This window comes from Xenopus laevis, chromosome 2L (assembly GCF_017654675.1).
Source record: "Xenopus laevis strain J_2021 chromosome 2L, Xenopus_laevis_v10.1, whole genome shotgun sequence".
NCBI lineage: Eukaryota > Metazoa > Chordata > Amphibia > Anura > Pipidae > Xenopus > Xenopus laevis.
Genome location: NC_054373.1, coordinates 11,979,802 through 12,000,864, shown reverse-complemented (window position 1 = coordinate 12,000,864; position 21,063 = coordinate 11,979,802). Strand labels below are relative to the sequence as shown.

Below are 21,063 nucleotides of genomic sequence, written 5' to 3'. Positions count from 1 at the left end.
TATAAGGTTACATAAGAAATAGTTGTTTTATTTATATATATATTTATATATATATATATATATATATATATATATAATGTAGCATATATATATATATATATATATATATATATATATATATGTATGTATGTAGCAATATATAGATATAGATATATATATATATATATATATATATATATATATATATATATATATATATATATATATATATATATATATATATATATATATATATATATATATATATATATATATATATAGCTAGCGGGATGGAGTGCACGACCAAAAGTTGATCCATAGCCTGGGTGCTAGCCCGAAAGATATGTAGAAAAGCTGCAGGGATTGACAGCACTCCTAGGCAAAAATTCACAGCAAGTCAACGTAGCAAATAAAGTGGAGAATTTATTTGTGGTCCAACGTTTCGGCTCCACACAGGAGCCTTCGTCAGGGAAGAGGCCAAATGTTTAGAAGCCTGAGTTCCCACTGACACCTGGGCCCACCGGGAGTTTTCCTGGTATCCTGGTGGGCCAGTCCAGCACTACATCATTGCACAATAATTATTTAGAGGCATAAAGCAATATATGTTTCAGACCCCAAAGACCAAGGTTTTTTGTTTTTTTCTCCATTCACAGAAGCCTGTTGGATCCTTATGAGCCTTTTATAATCCCAGAATATTTGCGCCCTGACATGGAAGAATTTGAAAATCTTTATGATCCCACTCCAGGTGGATACAGGATACCATGGCAACCCGATAATACCATGCAGGAAACCCTCTATGAGTAAGATTTCCCCTTATGTTAATAATCTAAACATTAAAAGAAGAACTCAGTGCCAGGCGAAGTAGATGGGAATATCTGAAGACCATCAGAACAGTAAATGGTATAATGAAGTAATTGCTGGAAGATCTATTTCCATTCCCTGATTTGCACAAAAGGTGATAAAATGAACCTCCATGTTGAAATTAAAGGGGTTCTTCACTTACAACAATTTTTTCAGTTCAGTTATTTTCAGATAGATCACCAGAAATAGACTTTTTCCAATTGCTTTCTATTTTCTATGTGTGACTGGTTTTCTAATTAAAGCGTAATTTTTCACCTTCTAAAGCAGCCCTGAGAGGGGGTCGCCGACCCTGTAAACTGTTCTAAATGGACACATTTAGTTGATACATTTCTTATCTTTGTCCCTGCTGAGCAGAATCTGAGTTTCATTACAGGCAACTGTTAGACTTGATTCAATAGTTACTAATACTCCAGAGATGCTGCTGAGAAATGGATCAACTCAATGTTGTAAAATTGTTCAGAGTCTGCACCTGAAATACTGAGCTGCCAGACTCAAAATCAAACAGGAACCTTAAACTCTGATTTTGAAAAAAAACCTGTAAAAAATGGAAGATAATTGAAAAAAGTCTTTATTTCTGGGGAATAATCTGAAAACAATTGATTTGAAAAAAGTGTTTGGAAGGTGAACAACATCTTTAAGTGTATGTATGTATGTTTGTCGTTGGGGTGTGGTAGAACCCCTTACAGGGGGTTGTTCACCTTCCAAACACTTTTTTCAGTTTAATTGTTTTCAGATTGTTCCCCAGAAATAAAGACTTTTTTTCAATTACTTTCCATTATTTATTTTTTTTACTGTTTTTCCAAAATCGAAGTTTAAAGTTTAATATTCGTGTCTATGGTGTTTGAGTCTGGCAGCTCAGTAGTAATGTGTGGGTCGAGAATTTCTCAACCTGCACCCGACCCTAACCCGCCCACTCCCAAACTGCACCCGACCTGCGCCCGCTGCTGCCCTCTATTTATAGATCCATGCCGCCCCGCAGTGACGTCACAAAAGGGGCGGGCAGAAGTCTTTAAATTCCAGAAGCCGGAACTGCTACAACAATTTGTGCAGGAGTCGGCCCTTACCCACTCGACCCACGGGTAAAGCCGCAGCTATCGGGCTGGCCCGCACATCACTACAGCTCAGTAATTCAGGTGCAGATTCTGAACTGTTACAATTTTACAACATTTAGTTGATCCATTTCTCAGCAGCATCTCTGGAGTATCAGCAACTATTGTATCAAGTCTAACAGCTGCCTGTAATGAAACCCAGAGATTCTGCTCAGCAGGGACAAAGATAAGAAATGTATCAACTAAATGTATCAATTTAGAACAGTTTACAGGGTCGGCGACCCCCTCCCAGAGCTACTTTAGAAGGTGAAAAATGACACTTTAAACTTGAATAGTAGAAAAATGGTCACACATAGAAAATAGAAAGTCATTGGAAAAAGTCATTATTTCTGGTGATCTGTCTGAAAACAACTAGGTGTTTGAAGGTGAACAACCCCTTTAAAGGTCTGACATTTGGTCAGGGCTCCCATTAACGCAGAGCAAGGTGACCGCCGTGTATGGAAAAACTTGTTCTAACAGCCATTCTGTCATGGTTCAAAATTTAGAACAACAAATAGTTGCTCATGCCAAATCTCACCCTTACTGACTTTTTGAATTGGGAGAACAAATAGACTTACTCCCCAGATCCCTAAACTAAAACCTAGAAGGCCTTTCAATTTGATGCACACATTAGATTGTGTCTTATCATCACCAGTTTACAGCCTGTGATTGGTGGAGGAGGGGAGTGGGGGGAATTACAGCTCTGTTCTGGGCCCCCCTATCCATCCAGTTCCCCTGCAGCCACTAAGTGGCTCTTTTATAACAATATTATTCTAAACCTGTAATTATTAAACAAATAATCCCTGCCAACCACCCACATAAACAAAGGATACAAAGACATGTAATTGAATTATGCAATGTCTTATTTGGGGTATTAAACCCCCCTTTAAAGGAAAACTATATCCCTCAAACAATGTAGTCTCTAAAATAAAAACGCTCTTATGTAAAACCCTGCTTCATGTAAATAAACCATTTTCATAATAATACACTATTTTTTTAGTAGTGTGTGCCATTGGGTAATCATAAATACAAAACTGCCATTATAAAAAAAAAAAAAGGGCCGCCCGGTGCACAAATAAATCATTGCTTGTTAGGTCACATGAGCCAATAAACAAACCAGAGTTGTGTATTTTGCTTCCACACTTCTTCCTGTTACAGTTAGAGCTGCAGTATTTCTGGTCAGGTGATCTCTGACAGTCATCACAAAATGGCGACTCCGGGCAAGAGATGTAAAAGCGCAATATTTACTTAAATATATATTACCGTTTGATAAGGTTCTTTAATATGCCACTTATTTGATATAAACTATCTGTTGCTCGAGTATTCATTTTGGGGGGTATAGTTTTCCTTTAAATAAAAAAGTGGGCCCCATTCCATCCTCCAAGCTTCATGTTGTTTGTGAAAATGCTTATAGAAGGCCCTGTGCATTACAGGCAATGTGTAATCTCTCCTTTTTGCCCCTAGATATTTTTATGATATTCTGGAAGAGCGCGGGCCTTTGGAACTGGATGATGACATTCTGATTGGGGCATTTAAGGACTTCCCAGAAGAAGCGCACCAGCTGGTTGAAGAGGCTGGCGGTCTAAAGGACTTCCTTTTGCACTCGGCCGAGTTCTTCATGGTGGGAAAGCTATTGGGACTGCACACACACAAAGTTATACTGGAAGAAGCATCTGGAAAGGCCAAGCTCAACCCAACGGCTAAAGAATTCCAGCCTTCCTCTAATAATCCCTTTGATTCAATAATAAGCGAGACTGTGGAAATAAGTACTGAATACCTTCCACACGAGCCTTCAAATCCCTTTCTTTTGTTGCACAATCAAAGCCCAGTTTTTAATGGCAGTTTAATTAGTAATTCTATAGTTCCAATGTATGGCTTAAATAGTTTGCCTGTAGTATCTGTAGGGCACCCATTCATACCCGGTCTTGGTATTGCAATGCAGCCTACAATAACCATTAATAGTACCATCATGTGTAATGGAGGCATGCCGCTTCCTAATAAAGCAGAGCAGCCAGAGCAGTTAAATCCAGTCATTCATAACGCAAGGACTTTAAATCTCAATCCCAAGGATGAGGCTGAAACAGAGATTACCAGGACCCAACTTGTTCCATTAAGGAAAAATATTCTCACTGGGGTAGTGTCAGTACAGGTAAGTCGTGGAGCTGCTTTTTCATTCACACTAATGCATTTATCAGGTGTCATAAAGTCGCTTATTGCTTACAAGCCACTTTTGGGGTTAGTAGTTTATTTAAAGGGGAACTATCAACAACAATTTTAATTTAATTTCTCTCACCTAATTGGGGGACACAGGCCCCATGGGGATGAAGATACTGCAGCTTGGAGAGTGGAAATGAAAATGTAATATAAGCTTCAGCATACTGAAATAAGAGACTTTCTAAATACAATCAATTAAAAATTCTGTACCATTTATCTTCACTATTCCTCTCTCAGCATCTGTTTCTCTTTATTCTCTCTTCATTCAGCAGTTGGGTGTCAGATGAATGATCTAATTTATCTGATAGGGGGTCTCCTTTTGCCTAGAAGATGTATTCGAGCTCACTCTTATTAAAATGACCAGACATTATGTCTCTCTACATGCAGAATTTGTGCAAAAGGCAGTTATTTTGTTACATATTGTTTGTACTGGAATCAGTTATTTGAGTGAGCTCTAACACATCTGCTAGGAAAGGAAGCCCCCCTATAAGATATATTGGATCATTCATCTGACACCAAACTGCTGCATGAAGACAGAATGAAGAGAAACAGATGCTGAGAGAGGAATAGTGAAGATAAACTTGATTATTTCAGAAACAATGCCGAATATTTAATTGACTGTATTTAGAAAACTTCAGTATGAGGAAGCTTATATAACATTTCGTTTTTGTGATAGTTCTCCTTTAAGGTAAAGGAGAGAACATTGCATTACAGCTTGAGGGATACAGGTAGTTGTAGTCCAACATCATCTAGGGACTCCAGGTAAAGAAATAGAGCTGTATAAGAATTTAACTGTTACAACTGCTTAAAGAATTAGCTCACCTTTTAATGAATGTTTAGTGTGATGTACACATTGGTATTCTAAGACAATTTGCAAATAGTCTTGATTTTTATGTCAGCCTTGTATTTAAACATCCATCTAGTTGCTAGTGTGTCTTTACTCTAGTAAACCTACAGCAGTTGAGAAGTCAGAATGGAAGATATATTGTAGAAGGCCTGAATACAAATAAAAGCAATACAAAAGATAAGAATAGCAGAAAAAAAAGTTGAAGCTTTACAATTCTTTTTGCCTGGGTCAGTGACCCTGACAACCAGTATCATTCCACAAAGAGACCGGATAGGAAGACTAAAATTGGAAAACCATAAAAAATGAAGACCAATAGAAAAGATACTTAAAATAGGATATTCAAAGTGTTAAAGGTGTATTTTCCCTTTTAATATGTTTAAATGGGAGTAATTATAAAGTGTAATTCTAATATTATATGGCATTCATTTCCAAAAATCTTGTAAGTGTGTAATTTACAGCTAGCTGAATTTGTGAATAGAATTCTAGGGGTACTGTCACATTGGTATGGGGGATTATTAGGATTTTCTTGTATATATTTAGTTCGACTGAAACATTTTCTCCTTTGTCTCTCTTTAGGTTGACAGAGACTTATCTGAGCAGGAAGTAAATACTGAGCCTTATTATCCCTTTGAAGTGCAGCAGGTAATTGTTTATATTCATAATCTTTTAACCTTTTAATTCCCATAGGAGTTCCACACTTTCATAAGCTTCAGGGTCTCTTCCTGGTGGGTGTTAATAACGCTATGAGAAAGTGTCAGTCTGCAGCATCCATACTGGCCTGTGTCATTTACAGTAGAATTCTACGTTTTTCAGGGGACCAGGAAAAAATTATGTAAAATCTGGGAAAGTTTGAAATCAAGGAATTGTATTATGCATAATATATAGGTGGGAGCACAAAAACATGTATAAGGAGGGATGTAAAATTGAGGTTTCGCTGTAGCTCCTATTAATTCTCTGTGAGCGTGTGGCCACGCAATCGAAGGGCCCAAATACTACTTGGCCAGAAGTTGTGTAAAATGACAGTTTTATATTTGTGTGTTTACATCCCCTTTACATTAGTTTATTCTTTGCTGTAAGTAGATAAGTGTCCAATGCTAAGACTTGTTGCTTATCTGTCTGGACTCAGGGAGATATTCTACGGATAGAGAAAGAGCATCTTGTGCTGCAGGATCAGCTAAAAGAAGCAACAGAGAAGTATGACCATCTGCAGAGCCGCTGCAAGGAAGAAATATCTGGGCTGCAGAAGCAAATCAAGGAAACTGTCGAAACGAAGAAGGTGATTGTCACTTGTGACCCTGCTTTAAGTATTGTTAGGGATGCATCGAATCCAGGATTTGGTTCAAGGTTCGGTCAGGATTCAACCTTTTTCAGCAGGATTCAGATTCGGCCGAATACTTCTGCTGGCCTAACCAAAACCTAATTTACATATTCAAATTAAGGGGAGGGAACTTACGTGACTTTTTGTCACAAAACAAGGAAGTAAGAAATGTTTCCCACCCCTAATTTGCATATGCAGGTTCAGTATTCGGCCAAATCTTTTGCGAAGGATTTGGGGGTTCGGCCGAACATCTATTGCTCCTTTCACCATTATTGGATTTTCTTTTACTTACTTTACATTTCAGACCCTCTCCTATTTATATTCCAGTCTGTCATTCAAACCACTGCCATGTTGTAAGGGGGAATTGAACCCAGATAGCTGTTCAAATTCCAAACTGAAATAATTCCTGAACTGAATATTCCAAAACCACAAAAATGGAGGCCAAATGCAAATAACCTCAGGATATCACTGCATCATACTAAAATTTTATTTTATACTAAACTATTAAGGAACCTAGAAAAATGTTGGGGTTACCAAAAGTATAGTCTGAAGGGAAAAACAAAATATCCCTTGGCTTGTAATAAGGATACATTGCCACTAACTTTGCTAAATCCCTAATTCTCTTTATTCAGATTACAAAGAAAGAGCTTGAAATGTTTAATCATGAGATGGAAAGCAACACCAAAAAATGGCAACTAGAGAAAAAAGAGAATCACGACAAGCTGAGAGTGTTAAAGAATGGTATTAAGGCGTCTAATGAAACTATCGATAAGTAAGTGATAAAATTCCTTCCTCTGAAACCTCTCACTTTGGTTTCTTATGATTTGGATTGAGTGGGAACAAACAAATGTGACCGTGGATATTACTGACCGTTAATACATTTCCGTTTTGTTTTTTGCACAGATATTCAAGGGAGATTGAGGAAAAGCAGCAGCAATATTTAACCTATATAGAGACGTTTGTACAATCTGGGTAAATCTCACTGAATAATATTTATATTTGTTCTGAAATTTCAATTGAGTTATGTTGCTTGGTTCACTAAACCCCATGAAACTTTCGGGTAAGGAAACGCTAAGATTTGGGGAGATTTAGTGGCCCAATGACATACCGCTTCTTCTTTGGACGACTAATCTCCCCGAAAAGCCTTCCGCCAGCTAGAATCTGAATTGCTGGTGACACTTGGAGCGATTCATTTTCCGAAGTTGCCCCTAAGTTTCCTCGTGAGGCAACTTCGGGCGGCTTCAGAAAACGAAGCACTCCGAATGCCATCCCGCTGGTGTTTTAGATTCTAGCTGACGGGAAGGCTTTTCTGGGAGATTAGTCGCCCGAAGAAGAGGCGATTTGTCACCAGTGACAAAAACTTCCCGAATCTTCACGTCTGTCTTTGCCCTTACAAAGGATAGAATAACAAGCTGATAAATAGAAGTAGGCATGAATAGAAAGCGAAGCATACGTTCTGTTTCTGGCGTCGGAGACCCTAGCAACCACAGAATTTTAAATTCTAAACATAGAATTGTTCCCCTTTATTGACTGGATGTAATACCTGTACCTGACTAGTGACTTTCATCTTTTTGAAGTTACATTTTCTATTTTCTATTGCTCATACTGGAATTTGTTTTTAGAAGGCCTTCTGTAACCGACTGGAAACATTGTGAAACACTCTGTGTTTTTATTTCCAGCTTTAATATCGAAAATGAAAAAGCAAAACTGGAAAAGCAGATTAAAAGGAGCGAGGAAAATCTTCAGGAAAACAAGAAGAGAGCTGTGGCTGCTGAGGTGAGAATCCTGTCTTGTGAGACTTATGCTAGAGCCCTTTAGAAAGTCAGGTACTTGAAATAAATGCCAGTATTAGACAGGTGGGTGAATGTGGGTCAGGCTGCAAACTCAACTTCTTCGGAGATTCAGTGTTTTGCAACAAGGTATTTTTTATTTGAATCTTATCACACGTACATACGCACATAGTTGACTAATTTTTATTGTTTGGATAAGGTACCAGTGTTATTATTCATAGCGATTTTGAACAGTTTTTACTTATTGCAATTTTGCAGAGTTTCACGGTTGGCCGTTCACGTCATCAAAGCAAGACAATTGTATTACTTGTACTACGTCACTGAGGGGATTTGAGGAGGGTTCCAGCCAAACACTTTGTATTTAAGGGTTGTGTATAGTACAATATGTAACTTTGAGAAAGGCTGGGGGAACAGCCAAATTGTTAATGTGTTTTACACAATAAACTTGTTTTTGTACTTGAACTGGAGATCGGTGTGCACCCAGGCCAGGCTGAACAGTAATCAACAGTGCTGAGATTATTAAAACTATGTATAAATAATTATATATATATATATATATATATATATATATATATATATATATATATATATATATATATATATATATATATATATATATATATATATATATATATATATATATATAAATTCACAAAAGTACCTGCACTCGTACACTAAACAATGTTGGGTGCACGGTCAAAGTATAATATCCACAGTTCAGAATGGACCAGCACTCCAGTAGTTTGATCAAATAGATTTATTCACACATCACTCTTGTATTCCAACGTTTCGGCCCTCATTGGGGCCTTCAGAACTATATAGATGTGTATCCGCACTCTGACAAGTGGGTGCTATATCAAAATATGATAAATAGCTATAAGGAAGATAAGCACTCCAATATTACTGGTCAATAATCATTTATTCCACTGTGCATACCAACGTTTCGGTCCACGTTTGGACCTTTATCAAGGATCCTTGATAAAGGTCCAAACGTGGACCGAAACGTTGGTATGCACAGTGGAATAAATGATTATTGACCAGTAATATTGGAGTGCTTTTCTCTGTTGTCTCAAGGGGGACACAGGGACTATGGGGTTAAGTGATAGAAAGGAGGTAATTGCAGGAAGTCCACGGCAGCAAGCTGAGTCTGCAAGTGTATCTTTATTGGGGTAGTGAACAGCACACTACATGTTTCGGGCAAGGCCCTTTATCAAGTGGCCTTGCCCGAAACATGTAGTGTGCTGTTCACTACCCCAATAAAGATACACCTTTCTATCACATTGATCTATTAGGGTATCACCACAGGATACCCTGCAGGAGTACCACCAACACATCATACAACTTGCCAGAGTTCAGCCCTGCTACTATGGGGTTAAGCTCCACCCTCCAGGAGGCAGGACACTTATTCAAATGAAAAAAGGGGGCGTGCTAGTACTGTGGCTTAACCCCAGGCTAGAGCCAATGTATTCAGTTTTTAAGTGTCCTGCTTACTAGGAGGATGGACAACCTGCAAGCTCCAAGTTTTCAAGCTTCAAGTAGACAGGGGTGCTACCACAATCAGGGTTACCTGTATCTGTTGTGTACACCCCCTCCGTGGGAGGCCCACTGGAGTCATTCCCTGGCCCATAGGCTATAACAGACTCGGTTAGGCATGCCTGCACTCCTTGAGGGGGAGCAGAGGGCCTTACAGTGTGGCTGCATGTGAGTATAAAGGCTACTTTTACCTCACGCTGTGGTTGCTCTCCCCCCTACCCAATCTATTACTGCTCTGGCTGTTGTGCTGCATGTGGGGAAGGTTTATCTTCTAGGAACACGCTGCTCCAGGGGTACTGTTTAGGCGTCTCCTTACTGTTGGCGCCATTAGCGCTTCAGCGCGCTTCCCCTGGAACGCATGGGTGAGGAGGGGGCGGAACCGCGTTCCAAGCCTCTCTCTCATGCCGCATCTCGCGCCCTTTCCATTGCGGCGGCCATTTTGCGCTCCTCAACACGCTTCTCTCCTTCCCTTTAGTAACTATTGAGCGCATCCTTCTCTCTAGCGCCTCTACAGAGTCCGTTTTTGCAGCGCATTGCCCTTGCAGCAGCCTATATCTTTTGGGGACAAAGCTGCTTTACTCCAGTGCACACAACCAGTTATTCAGCAGGTACCACAGACACTGCTTATGGCAGAAGGTAAGTCTGGGGGACTATTCCCCAGGGCGGGGGGGGGCAGAGCACCAGCAACAGCAGGACAAATCACCTATTTTGCCTGCAAGAATTGCCAATCCAAAATCCCAGGGGGACAGGGGGAACCCCTTTGCAGATCTTGCTCCAAGGGAGCTTCTGTTGTACCTGGTTCAGGGGGCTCTCACCTCCCTCACACAGAACTATCGGGCCCCCCATCAGGAGACGACACTCCTCAAGACAACGCAGCCGGGCCATCTTCAGAACCCCCTGCTCCTCTGTGGGCTCTGCAACTCTCACAGTCTCTGGCCTCCCTGCAAAATCTACCTGCCCTCGCAGATAATTTGGGTAAAGCCTTGACCAGACTGGGGCATAAGTCCAGCGGAAAACGCAAGAGACCAGAGCCTTCCAGACCACGCACAGGGACCCACACTCCCTCTGATGGTTCAACTGTGGGAGGGGATTCCTCCCATTCAGAGGGCGAACTTCTCCCCTCAGAGGTGTCGTCGGAGGATGAAGAGGAACTTGAGGATGAGGCTAAAGGCCACGATGTCCAACACGATATCGAACATATCATCAAAGGTGTTACTGAGGTATTAAAAGTTTCTCAGTCAAAGGAACAGGCGCAAACTTCCAGCTTGTTCAAAAGACAACACAAATCCTCGGTTTGTTTCCCATCTCACGATCAGCTCTTAGCTATCATACAAGAAGAGTGGAATTTTCCGGAACGAAAATTTCAAGCCACTCGTAAATTCTCCAAATCCTACCCCTTCTCAAAGGAATTGGTAGACAAATGGTCTATGCCCCCTACAGTCGATGCTCCTGTCTCTCGTTTGTCAAAATCAACTACACTTCCAGTGACAGACGCGGCTGCATTCAAAGACTTATCCGACAGACGTCTCGAAGGTTTTCTCAAAGCCGTTTACTCGTCAGCAGGTTCTACCCTGCGTCCAGTTCTAGCGTCGGCCTGGGTAGCCAGAGCGATTCAAGCATGGGCTGACTCCCTCCTTACGGATATTCAGGAGGGTGTTCCTAGAGTAGACCTCGTCTCATCTGTTCAATCCATAGCTGAGGCATCGGCCTATCTGTCCGAAACCACACTGGACACCGCGCAGATCACAGCACGGACTTCAGCTCTATCAGTAGCCGCTAGGCGAACCCTCTGGCTGAAGAATTGGTCTGCTGACCTCAGTTCTAAGAAGTCCCTAACTTCTATACCCTTTAAGGGACAGAGACTATTCGGTGAGGGACTCGAGAAAATTATTTCCCAAGCCACTGGGGGAAAGAGCACATTCCTCCCACAAGCTAAAGCTAGATCTACTCAGTCCTTTCGTCAAAGAAAATTTTTTCGAGGCCAATCTGCTCGATCTTCACGAAGATACAGTCCGCCTCGACGCTCCAATTTTCGAGCCAAACCTTCTGACAAGGGACGCCCAAATTGGAAGAATTCCAAATTCCAGAACAAATCTTCCTCCGACAAGCCCGTATCAGGCTGACGGGCCACCCCCTCCGGAATCGCAGCAATCCATAGGGGGAAGACTTCTGCAATTCCGGGAGGTGTGGAGTCGACACTCCTCAGACGCCTGGGTCAACGAGATCATCACAGAGGGTTATCATCTCGATTTTTCGTCCCTTCCCCCAAGAAAATTCCTCATGTCCAGAATTCCAACCAGTCCCACCAAGGCCCAGGCCTTTCTGGATTGCATCAACAAGATGGAGCAAAGTGGGGTGATCGTCCCGGTACCCCCATCAGAGACCTTCTCCGGTTTCTACTCCAACCTCTTCCTTGTTCCCAAGAAGGACGGATCATTCAGGCCAGTTCTGGACCTGAAATTCCTCAACAAGTACATCCGCTCAGTTCGCTTCAAAATGGAAACCCTGCGATCAGTCATTCGGGGCATGGAGTCGAGGGAATTTCTGATGTCTCTAGACATCAAGGATGCTTACCTTCACGTCCCAATTTGGCCTCCTCATCATCGGTTCCTGAGATTCGCCTTCAAGAATCGTCACTTCCAGTTTGTGGCTCTCCCCTTCGGTCTCACATCAGCCCCCAGGGTGTTCACCAAACTCATGGCGGTGACGGCTGCGGCATTGCGGCTTCAGGGGATTTCGGTGACCCCTTATCTGGACGATCTGCTCCTCAAGGCCAGCACAGCAGAGAGGAGCGAAGAGGATCTCCGTCGAGCGATTGTCCTTCTACAAGAATTCGGTTGGACGATCAACTGGAAGAAATCCAACCTTGTTCCCAGTCATCAGATGACCTTCCTGGGTCTCGAGTTCAATACTCTGACACAACGGGTCTTTCTCCCACTCGACAAACAGGAGAAGATACGATCTCTTTCCAACCTTCTTCTGCACTCTCAGTCTCCTACTGTTCATCTGGCCATGAAAGTCCTGGGATCCATGGTGTCCACCATAGAGGCGGTACCCTTTGCTCAACTTCACCTACGCCCCCTTCAAGCCAACATTCTAGCTGCCTGGAAGGGCGGATCTCTCCTTCAGAAGATGACTCTCCTACCCTCCACCAAGCTGTCTCTTCAGTGGTGGCTCAAGCCGAGCAATCTTTCCAGGGGTCAATCCTGGGCCACACCGGATTGGACGGTTCTCACGACCGACGCCAGTCTCCTGGGGTGGGGAGCAACATTCAACTCCCTGTCCGCACAAGGTCTGTGGTCTCCCGCGGAGTCCAAACTCTCTATCAACATCCTAGAACTCCGCGCCGTAAAGTTGGCGCTCCTTCACCGGTCCTCTCTTCTCCAGGCCAAAGCGATAAGAGTCCAAAGCGACAACTCCACCACAGTCGCATACATAAACCGTCAGGGAGGAACCCGCAGCAGAGCAGCGCTAGCGGAAGTTCAGCAAATTCTAAGTTGGGCAGAATCCAATGCGGCAAGGCTGTCCGCCATTCACATCCCGGGAGTCGACAACACCAGGGCAGACTTCCTCAGCCGCAATCTCCTGGACCCAGGGGAATGGGAGCTTCACCCGGAAGCCTTTGCGGATCTCGTTCGTCGTTGGGGGCATCCGCAAATCGACCTGATGGCCTCCAGGAACAACCGCAAAGTCAACACTTTCTTCGCCCGCTCCCGGGATCCTCTCGCTGCAGGAGTCGACGCCATGACACAACGTTGGCTGTTCGACCTGGCCTACATCTTCCCGCCTCTTCCCATGTTGCCGCGGGTGCTAAAGAAGATCAAGCGGTCCCCTGTCACAGTCATTGTCATAGCTCCATTCTGGCCCAGAAGAACGTGGTTCTCGGATCTCCGGGACATGTCCATAGCACCGCCCGTTCGCTTAGCCCTCAGGCACGATCTACTCCGCCAGGGTCCCATCTCCCACCACAACCCGGGCCTCTTCGTTTTGACGGGTTGGCTATTGAGGCGGCCATCTGGCAACGACAGGGAATAGCGGAGGATGTCATTGCTACTATGCTGCAATCACGCAAGCCCACTTCGTCTAAAGCTTATCACAGAGTTTGGCGCAACTATTGGAATTGGTGCAACGACACCGCCATTCCCATCTCCAGCCCCTTTTCCTTCACGGACTGTAACATCCCTAGAGTGCTGTCTTTTCTCCAACGGGGTCTGCAGTTGGGCCTGAAGCTCAGTTCCTTGAAAGTTCAAGTTTCTGCTCTATCTGTCTTGTTCCAACACCGTTTGGCTCTGGATGATTCCGTCCGCACTTTTCTGCAGGGTGTAGCACACATCAGTCCTCCATTCCGTCCACCAGTCCCCGGCTGGGACCTGAATACTGTTTTGGATGCTCTCTTGGATCCCCCCTTCGAACCTCTCTGGACTGTCTCTGAACAATGGCTTACCTGGAAAGTTGTCTTCCTCGTGGCAATATCATCAACTCGGAGAGTGTCTGAACTCGGTGCCTTATACTGCGATCCTGCCTTCCTCGTCTTCCACAAAGACAAAGCGGTGCTCCGCACCTTACCGTCCTTTCTGCCTAAGGTGGTTTCATCCTTTCACATAAATCAGGAGATCGTTCTACCCTCACTCTGCCCGGATCCCAAGAACGACAAGGAACGCAGACTTCATGGTCTGGACGTTGTCCGGGCTCTCCGCTGGTATATTCAGAGATCCAAGGATTTTCGACTGTCTCAAAATCTTTTCGTACTGCCCTCTGGGGCCCGCCGAGGTCTGGCAGCATCCAAGACCTCCATTGCTCGATGGTTACGGGAGACCATTCGTCAGGCTTACCTAGCCAAAGGTAAATCTCCGCCGGAGGGCGTCCGAGCCCATTCCACGAGGTCGGTGGGAGCCTCCTGGGCTTGGCGCAACTCGGCTTCTTTGGACCAGATCTGCAGAGCGGCTACCTGGTCCTCCGTTCACACCTTCACAAAATTTTACAAAATTGACACGTTTTCCTCTGCGGAAGCCGCTTTTGGCCGCAAGGTGTTGCACTCTGTGGTGCAATAATGTGTCTTTTCTCTCGCTCCCACCCTGCTGTTCTGGGACTGCTTTGTTAGGTCTCCATAGTCCCTGTGTCCCCTTGAGACAACAGAGAAAACAGGATTTTTGATACTCACCGTTAAATCTGTTTCTCTGTGGTCGATAGGGGGACACAGGGCTTCCCGCCCTATGCGAGTTTGACCATGTTGGTCTGTGTGGAATTTCTTCCTGAGTTATCTGTTCTGCCGTTAATATATTTTTATGAGCATTACTTATGTTCTTTGGTTAGCAGGTCTTTGGTACCAACTGAATACATTGGCTCTAGCCTGGGGTTAAGCCACAGTACTGGCACGCCCCCTTTTTTCATTTGAATAAGTGTCCTGCCTCCTGGAGGGTGGAGCTTAACCCCATAGTCCCTGTGTCCCCCTATCGACCACAGAGAAACAGATTTAACGGTGAGTATCAAAAATCCTGTTATCTTCCTTATCACTCTATCTATCTATCTATCTATCTATATATATATCTATATATAATTTCTCTATTTTTTCAGGTCAACTTCCTTGAGAACCGAAAACAAACTGAGTTATTAAAGCTGAGGATTATGGCTGCAAAGGTGGAACACAGTGCCATCAAGTTAAAAGCCAACAGGTATGTTCCCTCTGTTACTTCTTACAGTCCTTCTCTTGCTCTATTTGCTGGAAATCATCTGGCCAAATGATGTTCACCATTACATGGCTGATTCATTAATGATGTGATTGTAGTAATAGCCAGCCTGTAACATTTATATACACAATCATGCCGACATCTGGCCAGCCCATGTGCTGTGAGTTTTGTTCCAAAATGCAAAAAGGAAAAGGTTGTGGGAGCACTCCATGGTTAAATACTAAAATGCAATGGAAGTGCTACTGATCTGGCCAAATTAAAAACAGACTAAAAACTAAACTAAAAAAAAAACCCTGTCTTTATAAATACATGCATCTGCATAAATTACTTATGTGACGGGACCAGGGAATGTGCTTTTATCAATCTCTCTTCTTTTTCTCTGTCTGTAGTTTTGTTCCAAATCCTGTGCTTTTTATTGTTATAACACTGACTTCCCTACCAACTGTCCTTATAACATTTATTATTGGCTCTCTCTTGTCCACAGCATTGCTTCACCAGCACAAAAAAGCATAGCGGATTTATCTCCTTCTTATCTTAAATCTGAAAGCGAGAAAATAAAGGTATGTACGTCATCGATTGTAGAGGCCTCGTAGAATTGTGCCTGTCCCTGGTATCTAAATATACTCTGCAGTGCATTTTATGCTATAGAGCAGTGATCCCCAGCCAATGGCTCACAAGTACCATGTTACTCACCAACCCCTTGGATGTTGCTCCCAGTGGCCTCAAAGCAGGTGATTATTTTTGAATTCCAGGCTTGGAGGCAAGTTTTGGTTGTATAAAAACCAGATGTACTGCCAAACAGAGTCTGCCAGTCCATATAGGAGCTCCCATATAGCCAATCACGGCCCTTATTAGGCAACCCCAGGAACTTGTTTCATGCTTGTGTTACTCCCCAATTCTTTTTAAATCTGAATGTTGCAATTTAAGAAGATCATAGGAATAATGCTTTTACTTTACATTTTATTACAAGGCATCCATTTGTAGAATGTCTTGCAGCTCTGGGGTTTACTTACTGGAGGGGGCTTATGCTGTTTATTGTAAATATACAAGTCACACTGATGCATAAATGCCCAATAACAAGCTACTAATACATTTTAAAGGGCATGTAAAGGCAAAAAATAAAATCCCATTTTTACTTTCTTTAATGAAAAATGAAACCTATCTCCAATATACTTTTAATTAAAAAATGTGTACTGTTTTTATAAGAAACCTGATTGTAGGCAGTGAAATTCTCCCTACATTTACTGCTGTGGATAGGAATTGTCAGACGGTCCCTAACTGCTCTGCAGGGAAACAATCATACTTATGTACAGCAGGGGGAGCCCCCGCCTTACTTCCCAGCCATGCAGAACTCAAGCAGCTTTGTTTATGATGATCCCTAAGCAGCCCAGACCACACTGAGCATGTGCACAGTCTTAGTCTTGCAAAGATGTTTAACAAAGTTACAAGATGTAGACCCCCTGTAGCCAACTTTGAAAGTATAAATCATTTGTTTGACTAGGCTTGTGGTGCAGTAAGTTCATGTTAATGTTTAGTATACAAAATACAGCATTTCTTATTCTATTTTAGATTTTACATGCCCTTTAAATGTCTTGGCTTATTTTATTTGAATGTACACGTGTCAGTGAGGCAGTTTAATCGAATAATTCAAATTCCAGAAGAAGAAAAAAATTATTTTTCTCTGTAGTAATAAAACAATACCTTGTACTTTATCCCCATTAAGACATTTAATTCTTATTCGGTTTAATTAATGTTTAAATTATTGTTAGTAAACTTAAGACATGAAGACCCAAATTACAAAAAGATCCCTTATCCTGAGCATTCTGGATAACTGGTCCCATAACTGTGCAATTTTTAGGTTATTGTTAAATAAAGATATTTCCAGTGTCACCATTATGACTCCTGCTCATATAAGCATTCTGTTTCCATGCCTTTACTGGGCACTAACTAACTGTAAGTCGGACTTTTTTAATTTATGTCCTTTTTTCTTTTTTTTAGTCCCAGTTTGATGAGAAGATTAAATTAGTGGAAAATGGAACTAGGTTCTCAGATATACAAGGAATCAGTCTGGCAGCCCCTTCCAATGCATCTGTAAGTAAGAATATCTGTTCAGTACAGAACTACCCACTGTAGCGGCATATTTTGCATTCTGGCCTCCAGTTAGACAGTTTTCATTTAGTAAAAGATGCCCACGGGTGTCTCTGTTCCTCTCTCCTCTCCCCCTAAGGGACGAGCTTAGACTGTGATAAGCAGAATTGTATTTACGCTCCTGTGGCCCTAGTCCTCCCTAGGAATGATGGGATAACAAAGCAGACGAGCTTTGCATGTTCATTTTTTCTTTATGGATGTTTTGTTCTATTCTAGGTTTTTCAAACACTTCTGCAGCCCTCGACCCCCACCCACAAGCTCCCCGGTACAACTAATCCCAGCACCCCGCCACCAGCTTCCGGTTCTGCATCTCAAGCATCTCTCGAGTCCCCATTAAAGCCAATGCGCGAAACAAAAAAAGCCAAATCTAAAGACATTAATAAGGATCCCAAACCACCTCCTGTGAATATTCCGAAGGCAACAGCATTACCAGGGAAGGGTCTGGTAGCAACCGTTAAGGAGAAAAAAGGAAATGCACATCTTCAGTCTCCTGGGAAACCGACGGCATTTGATAAGATTATTGAAGAGCTGCACGAGATATTTCCTCACTACAAAAGGTACATAGTGCAGTGTTATCTCTTCCACACACGAGTATCATGGAGCACAATTATTTGGCTGTAGAACAATAATTATAGTTATTATTGAATTTGCTCAATTTAGCAGTTTTCTTCAGAAGTTATTGAGAATTGTCAGCCTTCAGTGTAGTCCAGGCTGCTTGCCTGACAGCTCCTTACTGTTGCTCTCAGGGGGTCCCAGTATAGATTCCATCCTTACTGTTGCTCTCAGGGGGTCCCAGTATAGATTCCATCCATACTGATTCTTTCAGGGGGTCCTGGTATAGATTCCATCCTTACTGTTGCTCTCAGGGGGTCCTGGTATAGATGCCATCCTTACTGTTGCTCTCAGGGGGTCCTGGTATAGATTCCATCCTTACTTTTGCTCTCAGGGGGTCCTCGTATAGATTCCATCCTTACTGTTGCTCTCAGGGGGTCCTGGTATAGATGCCATCCTTACTGTTGCTCTCAGGGGGTCCTGGTATAGATTCCATCCTTACTGTTGCTCTCAGGGGGTCCTGGTATAGATGCCATCCTTACTGTTGCTCTCAGGAAGTCCTGGTATAGATTCTATCCTTACTTTTGCTCTCAGGGGGTCCTGGTATAGATTCCATCCTTACTGTTGCTCTCAGGGGGTCCTGGTATAGATTCCATCCTTACTGTTGCTCTCAGGGGGTCCTGGTATAGATTCCATCCTTACTGTTGCTCTCAGGAAGTCCTGGTATAGATTCCATCCTTACCGTTGCTCTCAGGGGGTCCTGGTATAGATTCCAGCCAGAGCACTAACTGTAAGGAGTTTGCATGTTCTCCTGATGTTTATGTATGTGTCTGTCTCTCTCGATAGAGATATAGAGATAATATAGGCCCTTACTTTTTTACCCCAAATGAATCCCAATTGCCAGTACAGTACCTATTCTTAAAGTACATATTATTAGAGCACAGTAAAGCACAGCATAATGTGCTGGTACTATATGAATAGATGCTGCAATGATTTTGATTAGGATGAAATAAACCCTTGCAGGCTGTGCAGGAAGAAATCATATAATTGTAACTTATGTACAACCTATGGACTGATATTTCAGTGACTCTGAATAAAACTGCATTGTTTTCACTTGTATATCTGTCTATTTGGATAGCGTGGAACTTACCAACTTTATCATGGAGCTGCGCAATAAGACTGGCGGAACACTTGCTGGCATGAAGCATGACGATGTTGTTAGCAGGGTCACGGAGTATATACTGGACATGCAGGATAAGGCTCCAGCACAGACACCTTGGGTAAGTAGAGATGGACTTTATCTTTTAACTTTCCAAGTAGAACCGTGAGTAGATTCCAGCAAGAAAATCCTCAATCACGGAGCACCAGCGGTGTTAAAACCATCGCTTTATTTAGAAAATCTCAGAAAGCATGGATGGAGCACACAGCATACCAACGCTTGCGCGTTTCGTGGACAGAAGCCATTTCCTCAAACAGCAATTTTCACTTAGTCCATGTGAGCATTTAAAAAGACAAAAACACTCCCACTAAAAACAGTAACCCTTGCAGTGCTGAACACATATATTATGCTAAACACATACATGTAGAGTTTCAATAAGGGACTTGTACCACTTAAAGTTTCATATCACTCCAGCAGCAGCAAAGAGTGACTGAAGTTTATCATAGCACAAGTCACATGACTGGGGGCACTTGGGAAACAGACGATATGTCTAGCCCCATGTCAGAATTCAAAATTAAATATAAAAAAATCTGTTTGCTCTTTAGAGAAATGGATTTCAGTGCAGAATTCTGCTGGAGCAGCACTGTTAACTGATGCGTTTGGGAAAAAAAACACGTTTTCCCATGACAGTATCAATTTAATGAAAGTTTTCAACCTAATGGCACTTTTCCATCCCAGTCTTTGCAAATGGTTACCCACGACAACAGTACAGGTTCATCATTCTGTATGTCCGATCAGTTTGCCTCCTGACTTACATCATCACTAAGGGTTTGAAATATTGTATTTGGTTCTCACAATAAACCATAAAAATCGATATGATAACAAATAGTATGCAGAATAAGAAGAGTATCATGATCACTAAGAACGCCACATTCATTCTGAACTAGGGATGCGCCGAATCCTTGGTGAAAGATTTGGCTGAATACTGAACCGAATCCTAATTTGCATATGCAAATTAGGGGCAGGAAAGGAAACAGCGGGGAAAATATTTTTCTTTTGTGACGAAAAGTCACATGATTTCCCTACCCACCCCTAATTTACATATGCAAATTAGGATTCGGTTCGGCCAGGCACAAGGATTCAACTGAATTCGAATCCTGCTGAAATAGGCCGAATCCCAAACTGAATTCTGGATCCGCTGCATCCCTATTCTGAACTGTGCTTTTTTATTTATTTATTTTTATAGGTACAAGCAAGTGGAAATGTCTATCCTTCCACAGTAATACCAAAGGCCCCGTCACCTCAGCCTAAACAACCCTGGAGAGTGGTCACTGGTCCAACCAAAAACAAGTGGCAGAAATCTGATGATGCTGAGGTACAGTAAGACACGTCTTGTATTTGTTCTCTGTAAATCAATAACAGAGAGTATGTTACAGGTTCATTCCTTACACCTTGGGTTTGGTATATAGTACGTAGGCTTAGGCTTCTTGTCACACTCACAGATATTAAAATACAAATTTTCAGCCTCATATGCAGGGCCCCGGGTTTTCCCAAGGCTCATACAAGTAATGCTGTTATGTGACGGGTAATTAACGGCTGTTGTTTCCCCCTCTGCGCAGTCCTGTAATGAACCGTGTATTATCTGCCATGATGAGCTCCAACAGTATCCCGTGCAGAAGCTGGACTGCGGCCATTGCTTCCATAGACACGTAAGTGATTGCTCCGGACACATAAAGTCAAACTTAACCCGGTCTTTTTGACTTAACGGAATTACATCATCATCGTAAGCAGAGGCCAATTGTTGTTATGCTAAACTGTGTAAATGTGCGTCGCCTCCCTTTTCTCTAAAATATCTCTGATTGGCAAAGTTAAATCCACCAGTATTAT

At 42.6% G+C, this 21,063-nt stretch overlaps 1 protein-coding gene across 1 annotated transcript in view; it reads left to right on the top strand.

Annotated features, from left to right (window-relative positions):
* The window catches only part of LOC108707415 (E3 ubiquitin-protein ligase TTC3), a 102,840-nt gene that overhangs the window by 68,642 nt on the left and 13,135 nt on the right, over positions 1-21,063 (top strand). Inside the window, exons 34-47 of the mRNA XM_041581166.1 lie at positions 633-779; positions 3,393-4,077; positions 5,566-5,631; positions 6,116-6,265; positions 6,940-7,079; positions 7,211-7,279; positions 7,987-8,083; positions 15,205-15,302; positions 15,802-15,877; positions 17,316-17,408; positions 17,682-18,022; positions 19,156-19,297; positions 20,423-20,551; positions 20,796-20,885. Coding sequence (XP_041437100.1) covers positions 633-779; positions 3,393-4,077; positions 5,566-5,631; positions 6,116-6,265; positions 6,940-7,079; positions 7,211-7,279; positions 7,987-8,083; positions 15,205-15,302; positions 15,802-15,877; positions 17,316-17,408; positions 17,682-18,022; positions 19,156-19,297; positions 20,423-20,551; positions 20,796-20,885 — 2,323 coding nt within the window. The remainder of the gene's footprint in view (positions 1-632; positions 780-3,392; positions 4,078-5,565; positions 5,632-6,115; positions 6,266-6,939; positions 7,080-7,210; positions 7,280-7,986; positions 8,084-15,204; positions 15,303-15,801; positions 15,878-17,315; positions 17,409-17,681; positions 18,023-19,155; positions 19,298-20,422; positions 20,552-20,795; positions 20,886-21,063) is intronic.